The sequence below is a fragment of the Corylus avellana genome, chromosome ca3, assembly GCF_901000735.1.
Source record: "Corylus avellana chromosome ca3, CavTom2PMs-1.0".
Taxonomy (NCBI): domain Eukaryota; kingdom Viridiplantae; phylum Streptophyta; class Magnoliopsida; order Fagales; family Betulaceae; genus Corylus; species Corylus avellana.
The window spans coordinates 13,347,198-13,355,636 of NC_081543.1; the positions used below are offsets into that span (position 1 = coordinate 13,347,198).

Here is an 8,439-nt window from a genome sequence, read left to right on the forward strand (position 1 = left end):
TATGGACCTTTATAAGAGGAGAGTTGCATGTTACGGTTGTGTTAGATAATTTCTTTTTGTCATTTTCAGTATTGTTCTTCCTAAACCTAACTAGTAGCCTTGTGGTGTTGCTGTCATTGCAATAAAATGTTTTATCAATGGTTTGAGCCTTGTCTCCTGTTTGCTCATGGCTGTCTTACTGAAAGTGCAAACAAAATCATTTAAGCTAGCCTGTGAATGCCTCAAATTTGCACTATTATATGGGAAAAATAGAAGTGAAAAAAAGGTTTTATAAAGCAATATTCGCACTTACAAAAAAATTAGTTATTGGATCAGCACTTGTTAAAATAAATGTTATGTTGATTCAATGAAAAGTTGTATGGGAGAGGAGATATAGGGTAAAAGAGGAGTTATGCTAGCAATTTCACTCATATCCCATTACACTGGTGTGGCAATACTTATTGGCTCTTAGATTAATCTTTGTTAAAAACATATTAAGGGCTAAAGGGCACTGTCACGTTAACCCAAGGAGTGGTGGTTTGGGTGGTTTGGTTTTTAGCATTTCTCGGGTAAAAAAAAAATGACAGTGTGAACACTTTCTTAATATTAACCATGTGAATTAATCTGTTACTTGACAATATTTGGACAATTTTTAACCATTCATAAATTTAACTAAAGTTCATTACATTACATATTTTCATTTTTTAATGTATTAACAATAACATACTGACATACATAGTAGTATTAGTTGCTCAGTAATTGTTCACAGCGGTAGTTTATTAGTAACTGCATCTACCTCGAGATTTTTTTTTCTCAAATTCTAGCGCCTTAACTCTTTTATGGTAAGGTTTGCGTATTTTTTTTTAAAAAAAAATGCTTAATAGGTAAAAACACACAAATAAAAAAAATAAAAAAAAAACCTGTAAATTCACGTCTTAGTGAGTAGTCAACCCTCGTAAATACGGTAATGATATGAAACATCTTTTAATTCAAGTCCAATTCATCGTCTTTGAAATAAGGCCAGAAATTATGTTGATACATAATCATATATATAAACAAGTCATGATTGTTCTTTTTTTTTTTTTTTTTCCTAAGTTAAAGGGTAGGCCGAGGAGATCAATTATGACTATCATATCTGGGCGTGACCATAGTAGCACCTATCCACTAGAAGCGACAACATGCTTAATAAGTCACTTGTGCACATATAGCCAACAAGGCAACAATTACCTTTCTTCTTGACTTGTTCAGATTTTAAAATCATAGGAAATTTTGATGCAATATAAAATGGTTTCATTTAAGAGTAGTATGTGAAATTATATATAATTTTATACCAGAGGACCGATGAGTTACTTCATGCGCTTAATAGAAGTTTCTTTCTCCATGTGTTTCTGCTTGTGCAGAAGAGGATTTAGAGAGGGATTTAGTTGAATTCTATGAGAATTTAAAATGTAAATTAATATGTGAATTAAGTAGCCTGTCTTATTGAAGTGTTAATATGAAGATTGATGGCCAAAGACACATTACACTTGTGTAGTGTTAATATAGGGGATTAATAGGATGCTCTTTTTTTAAATTTATGATCTAGAAAGGAAATGACGACTACGAACCCATTTGATTTGTCGGATGACGACGACTTTGAGGATCCGTCACAGCTGATCCCAACCTAGCAGCAGAAGGCAGCCGCAGCTCAGCCCATAAAGCCGAATCTGATGGCCCAAGCCAAGCGGTCACGAATCGCTAAGCAGCATTAGACCAAGCCACTGAGTAAGCTTCCCTTTGAATTTTTCAGACCTAATGAATGTACCTCTCTTGCCCTGATATTCAATTTTATTAAAACTGATTTTTTTTTTTTTTTTTTACTTGTTTTACTCCTTTTATTTTACTTTATGGAATAAGTTTCATTTTGTCATTATATGGTTAAATTATTCTTCAATTATAGGTTTTTCCGTTGATAAAATAATTCAGACTAATTAATACTAAACTAGTAAACTTGAAAGCCTAGGAAACACATCAGGTAGCCCATGTAGATCCCACCTTAGCCCAAAGCCTAGAAAACCCAACACCACGGCTCAACAGAAGCCCACGTAGTAGTAGTAGTAGTTAATTAAGCAATATTCATGATTTGTTAAGAGTTTTATTTTGTAGTTGCAAATCTAAAATTCAGTCACCATGGCTAACGACTGGTCACCGAGTGTTGTCTGCTAAAGACGATAAGAGTTATAACAACTTCTTGGAGGCAAGAGTATATGGGTTTTCAATGATCCCTTTGAACCGAGTCTCAATACGAGAGTGCCTGTTGGTCTTTTCTCGCAAAGATGATAAACCCAAATTTGTGCTGCACCTCCCCGAAGACTTGGATTTTAGTCCTCATCGCAGGATTGAGGCCTATTACAGGTGGGTTGACAAACTGCTTCAACTTAGGCTGCAGCCGGCTGGATGTAAACGATGCACTCTTCCAGTTTTAGCTGTCTGCTCACAGAGATCAAACATCAAACAAGAATTAATAAAACATCATCCAAATTAAATTACATTATACTAAACATCACAACCACATAAGCTAAATCCCAAACATACCAAGTCTTTAGTTTAGTTGTCATAACAAATTCAATAATTACTTAATATAATAAAATTATAAATAGATGATGATATCCCACCCCTCCTCAGCGCCATATTCCGGTGAGACGTTTAGATTGTAAACACCGTAAGGGCTGAGACAAACAAAAAGGAGAGTTAGAAAAATTAAAAAAATAAAAATAAAATTCGTTTGATTAAAAGAAAAAAAAAAATACTAACAAGGCTCAGCGTCTTCTGGCCTCATGAACGCCGGCCATTAATAATGGGCGGCGAGCCATTATTAATGGCTTTTTGGACAGATGTCATAGAAGCGCCTCACATCCATTTGCGGGAGGTGTAATTCTTTGGAACTAATCTCATCCTGGGTGATTTGTCTCTCTGCCAGCAGATGAAACTAGGTGATCATCATTTAGATCCATCTGATACTGGGGCTAAGAGCGGCTACAGCTTAATTTCAAGCAGGTTGTCTTGGGTTGACAACCTGCTTGAAATTAAGCTGCAGCCGGCTCTTAGCCCCCAGTCCCAGATGGATCAAAATGATGACCTCACCCAGTTTCATCTGCTAGGTGGAGCACAAATTGGGCTTTATCAGACGCTCTCCTTTGAAAATAAGGCTCAGTTTAAAAGGAGGGGACGGTCGAAATCGGGAATGGAGCTAACAAAAGCCCTATACTCTTGCCTCCAAAAACTAGTTTTATGACTCTATTCCTCAAATCATTACAAGAGAACACTTTATCAAAGAGTGGTGACCAGTGGTTAGCCATGGTGACTGTGTGAATGAAGAGAGGGGTTTCCAAATCCTGTGTTTATGTAGAGGGGAGGGGGAGGGGTAGCTGGAGGTAGAAGAGAAGATGGCCTCTGGCCGTGTGAAGAAGAGCTTTTTTCCGTAATCGTAATGGAAAATAGACTTGCTGCCTCCACTGGAAAACTGAGAAGGGGTCGAAAGAAGAAGAAAGAAAATGACTCTGCCTCAATTGAATCGTCTCTCGATCTCTTTCTTGCCAGCTCTTCAGTCTTCAGTCTTCAGATGGAAATTAATACATATAAAACTAAATATATGTATACATTTACTCAATTACACCAGCTTTTTCACCTTTTTGACTGACACACTCCAGCTCTTTTTTTTTTTTTTTTTACCGAGCTCTTTTTTAAAAAAAAAATTTGAAAAAAGAGATAAAAGAGAAATGACTAAATAAACATATAAAACTAAATATTCTGTACTTTTTAGAGTTTGTTTAACAAAAATTAAATTAAAAATAGAGTATAAAATTTGTATAATGATTATTTTCTTAGTTTTTTATTTTTTATTTTTTTAAAAAGAGCTCGGTCAAAAAAAAAAAAAAAATGGAGTGTATCAGTCAAAAAGGTGAAAAAGCTGGTGTGATTGAGTAGGATTTGGCTTACATGTTCAAATCAAATAGAAAAGGCAGAGGGATCCGAGGTGAGTAAAGGCAACATCTACCCACCTACCTGACAATAAATTAACGCGGGTCCTTTTTCTTTTTTGGGTGTATAATATTATAATTTGGCTTTAATTAATTTTAAGTCCTATAATGTGGTCAAAGTCAAGCCCTCTCATGTCCTCAGTAACTTTTGTCTGAATTGTGAAATTGAACCGATTGAGATTGAGACAAGTGTCCCTTTATCTTCTGATATGTCACAATCCCAACAAGTTGAAGTTGAAGTTGGAGTTGGAGTTGGAGCTCGACCTAAGCCAAAGCCCAAGTACGGATATTTATGTAGGAAATTGAAAATTAAAATCCAGTTCGCATAAAAAATTATCATGTTATTAAATACACTAATTCATTAAGAAAATATATGTTTAAACAAATTAAAAATAAATGTCTAATGTTGGGTTTATCTCGTGTCCAATGGCAAAATCAGAAATTTATTTTGACAATGGTCAAATTAAAAGAATAGAATATACTACTAACATTCATTTAATATATATATATATATATACACGGCTTTACTGAATGGATAGGGTTCAAAATTCAATTTGCTGAATAAATAAAAAATAATAATTATTATTATTTTCAATGGAAATTTCTATCAATTAAGGGTTTTAATGCCAATCAAAAATTTTGTTTAAGTCATAGGATTTTGATCTACTTGAGCACTCCTAGAAATCTTTTTAAAAATTAAAGTTTTTTTTTAAAAAAAAAAAGAAAAAAAGAAGAGAAATCGAGACAAAAGAGAAATGACTAAATAACCATATAAAACTAAATATTCTGTACTTTTTAGAGTTTGTTTAACAAAAATTAAATTAAAAATAGATATAAAATTTGTAAAATGATTATTCTCTTAGTTTTTCAATATTTTTTTTTTTAAAAGAAGAGGTCGGTAAAAAGAAAATAGCAGAAACATTGATCGGCGTGTAAAAGAGATGGAGTGTGTCAGTCAAAAAGCTGGTGTAAAAAAGCTGTAACGAGTAAATGTTCAAATCAAACGTCTGAAAAGAAAAGGTCGGAGACAAGCTGGATCCCTTATTGAGGTGAGTAAAGGCAACATCTACCCACGTGAGACATTAAATTAACACGGGTCCTTTTTCCTGTCTTCTTCTGTCAGCCTCGATCTGCACATCACATATCTTCAGCCTCAGAGCAGTCGGTCATCAGTTTACAAAGGAGGAAATCAGGTTTACTTTTTGCAAACAATATTTAAAGATTTTTTAGACACTGTTTTTTTATTATTAAATAACTCATAACACAGATGTGCCTGCTTTTGATTCGCCTAGATTTGTACTGATCATGACTTAAATGCGCAAGTAAGAATATCCCTTCCTTTTTCTTCATATATATATATATATATATATATCTGAAGAAAAAAAAGAAAAGAGATGGAGTGTGTCAGTCAAAAAGGTGAAAAAGCTGGTGTAATTGAGTAAATGTATATATATAGCTGGCGCTTGCGGACGTGATGATGGAAGAAATATCAGACATCTCGATCGCGTGCTCATATTAATTTCCATCTGACATTATGTCTTGAAGACTGACGAGCAAAAAAGAAAGAGATCGAGAGAGGATTTAATTGAGGCAGTGCAGTCATTTTCTTTCTTCTTCTTTCGACCCCTTCTCAGTTTTCCAGTGGAGGCAGCAAGTCTATTTTCCATTACAATTATGGAAAAAAGCTCTTCTTCACACGGCCAGAGGCCATTTCTACCTCCAGCTGCCCTTCCGATCCCCCTCTATATAATAAACAGAGGATTCGGGATTGGGAAGTACCCCTCTCTCCATTCCATTCACATTTCACACAGTCACCATATATGGCTAACGATTGGTCAGCACTCTTTGATAAAATGTTGTCTGATCGAGATTTGAGGGTTCGACGCATAACTACTTCTTGGAGGCAAGAATACATGCAATTTGCTAGCTCCATTCCCGTTGAAATTTTCAACCATCCCCGGCCTCCTTCTTTCATACTGAATCTCAACACGAGCGTTCTTTTCAAAGGAGCGCCTCATGATGATCTCCTGTTGGTCTTTTCCCGGAAACCTGGGGAAGCCAAATTTATGCTGCACCTCCCTGGAAATGTGGATTTCAATACTCATCGTAGGATTGACGCATATTACAAGTGGGTTGGCAACCTGCTTGAAATTAAGCTGCAGCCGGCTCTTAACCCCCAGGCCCTGATGGATCTCAATGATAACCTGATCCAGTTTCATCTGCTGGCAGAGAGACTAATCACCCCGGCTGATATTATTAACAAAGAAATACGCCACCCTCGGATGGATGTGAGGCCCTTCTATAACATCTGTACAGAGGAGCTCCGGCAAGCCATTAATGATGGCTCGTCTACATCTGTTCAAGTTTTCCCTCCGGGTGAAATGGTAAGTTATGGCGCTGATATTCGCTTTGAGAAAGGCCAAGGCCTCGCGGTTAGCCCCCTTGAATTCTGTAAAGTTGTTTGCCCAGAAGACGCTGAGCCATTGTTAGTATTATGTTTTTTTCTTTTAATCAAACGTTTTTTTATTTTTATTTTTTATTTTTCTAACTCTCCTTTTTGCTTGTCTCAGTTGTTTCCAAACTAAACGGCTCACTGTAAATGGCGCTGAGGAGGGGATATCATCCATCTATTTATAATTTTATTACTATATGAATTTGTAATGACAACTAAAGTAAAGATGGTATATATGATTGGGATTTAGCTGATGTTTCAGGTTGTTTCCAAACTAAACGTCTCACCGTAAATGGCGTTGAGGAGGGGATATCATCGATCTATTAATAATTTTATTATTATATGAATTTGTAATGACAACTAAAGTAAAGACTTGGTATATGTGATTGGGATTTAGCCAATGTTTATATGATTGAAAACCAGTGAACTCTGCATGATCTCCTTTTATTTTGGATTCATTTTTCCTTTCTGAACACAGTATGCATGCCTTAATAATATCAGTTTTAATTAATAAAATCAGTTTTAATAAAATTTCTTATGATTTACTTACAAAAGAAAAACTAGTTATCTTCCCCCGCCCAGTTATCTTATTTGTATTCTAGTGCGCTTTAATTTCATAGTACTTCTATTTGCTACGAAGAGAAAAATAATATCAAAATAATTGCATATCATTGATAAATAATTAAATACCAGAAGTAATTAATTAGACATGCAATACTAGTGTGGAATAAATAAATTATTTATGTTAATTTTTTGATAAATTACATTAAAATATAATATAATTTTATATTGATTAATTGATAGTCCGCCCTTACATTAACAAGATCCTAGCTCCGCTACTGCCAATGGGTTCAATTCCACAATTCATACGAGAGTTATATTGACTTTGACCACACTATAGGACTTGAAATTAATTAAAGCCAAGTTATAATATTATACACCCAAAAAGAAGTTGATTTGTTAGTGAAATTTCTCTTCCATCGTCTTTTTATATCAATTGGTTACTTTTATTATATACTTGTCATATATACAAAAGTAATCAAAGAGAGAATCTGAAAAAGCAAAGTTGAGGAGCAACTGATGCCTTTATATATCAATCGGTGAAAAAATGTTCCTTCCTCAGCAACCAAGTGAATTACAGAGTAGAAAGAGCTTGCCGGCATTGCGAAACAATCTCTTAATTAAACAGGTTTATTCAGAATCATTTTGCTTTAATTCAACCAAATCCTAAACCACTAAAACCCAAAGAAGCAATTATCCCAGACTTGACCTTGTCACCTCATATACCAAGAAGCATGCAGCATTTGCAGGAACACTTCGGGCCATGGCAGGTCCAAAGCCCCTGTACAGCCCTTTTACTCCCTCCGAAGCCAGGATCTTTCTAAAGGCATCAATGGAGCCAGAGAACTTGGGATTTTTGTAATCATCTACCTGAATTACACTTTTGACAACATCAGTTGGATAGACTGAAAGCCAGAAGGAACCTCCGGCCAAGCCTCCAGCCACAATCAAAGAGCCTCTTCCTAATCCAGAAGTGTCTTGGCCACCTGCTAGGTACTGCTTCAGAGCTTCATACACACCAAACATTGCAGCATTTCCGGGAACTTCACGTGCCATAGTGGGAAACAATCCCTTGAAGAGACCCCTTACACCCCCTTCTGATCTGAGAACATGCCTGGCTACATCCATTGGTCCACCATACTTCACGGCCACACCAGCCGCACCGGAATCTGCCAATGCACTCTGGGCTTGCAACCTGTTCTTTATAGTAAATCAAAAGAAGTTAACGGGTAAGTTCGAATTTTAGGAGAGTTTCCCATCTCAGGATTCAGAAATCAGATCACACACTACAAGGACAGAGAAAGTAACCACTAAAGTACTGACCTGCACTTGATCAATTCAGTGGGGCAAGCTAAAATGGAAACGGCAACTCCAGCCCCTGCCCCACAGACAACTTGCTGATTAACTGTAAGTGGAGCACCAGGATGA

The 8,439-nt window shown here is 35.9% G+C and overlaps 2 protein-coding genes and 1 long non-coding RNA gene across 5 annotated transcripts; 1 reads left to right on the plus strand and 2 right to left on the minus strand.

Moving 5' to 3' along the window:
* Nucleotides 1–2,160: 2,160 nt before the first annotated feature.
* Nucleotides 2,161–3,557, minus strand: LOC132175985 (uncharacterized). Of its 2 annotated transcripts, XR_009439486.1 has the most exons (3): nt 2,773–3,557; nt 2,634–2,687; nt 2,161–2,448 (listed from the first exon to the last, which is right to left on the minus strand). It is a non-coding gene; the product is annotated as an uncharacterized LOC132175985 (long non-coding RNA). The 2 variants fall into 2 exon arrangements; XR_009439485.1 differs by lacking the exon at nt 2,773–3,557 and having other exon boundaries at nt 2,634–2,721.
* Nucleotides 3,558–5,519: 1,962 nt separating this feature from the next.
* LOC132176027 (uncharacterized) lies at nt 5,520–6,704 on the plus strand. 2 transcript variants are annotated; one of them, XM_059588134.1, is made up of 2 exons: nt 5,520–6,483; nt 6,569–6,704. In XM_059588134.1, exons 1-2 carry the CDS (start codon nt 5,819–5,821, stop codon nt 6,633–6,635), a joined length of 732 nt encoding a protein of 243 aa, XP_059444117.1. In that variant the 5' UTR covers nt 5,520–5,818; the 3' UTR covers nt 6,636–6,704. The 2 variants fall into 2 exon arrangements, with proteins under 2 accessions (XP_059444117.1, XP_059444118.1); XM_059588135.1 differs by having other exon boundaries at nt 5,521–6,382.
* A 799-nt stretch (nt 6,705–7,503) lies between these two features.
* On the minus strand, nt 7,504–8,438 carry LOC132174139 (mitochondrial carnitine/acylcarnitine carrier-like protein; the record flags this gene model as incomplete). The annotated part of the gene is made up of 2 exons (XM_059585837.1): nt 7,504–8,206; nt 8,335–8,438. Coding segments are annotated over 2 exons (606 nt in total), but the record flags the coding sequence as incomplete, so codon positions are not given.
* Nucleotide 8,439: the final 1 nt, after the last annotated feature.

What these genes read in the sequence shown, in the direction of transcription:
- LOC132176027 (XM_059588134.1), top strand. Translation starts at nt 5,819, where the DNA reads ATGGCTAACGATTGGTCAGCACTCTTTGATAAAATGTTGTCTGATCGA. An exon ending in CCAGAAGACGCTGAGCCATT is followed by an intron (nt 6,484 to 6,568) that starts GTTAGTATTATG and finishes TGCTTGTCTCAG; the next exon opens with TTGTTTCCAAACTAAACGGC.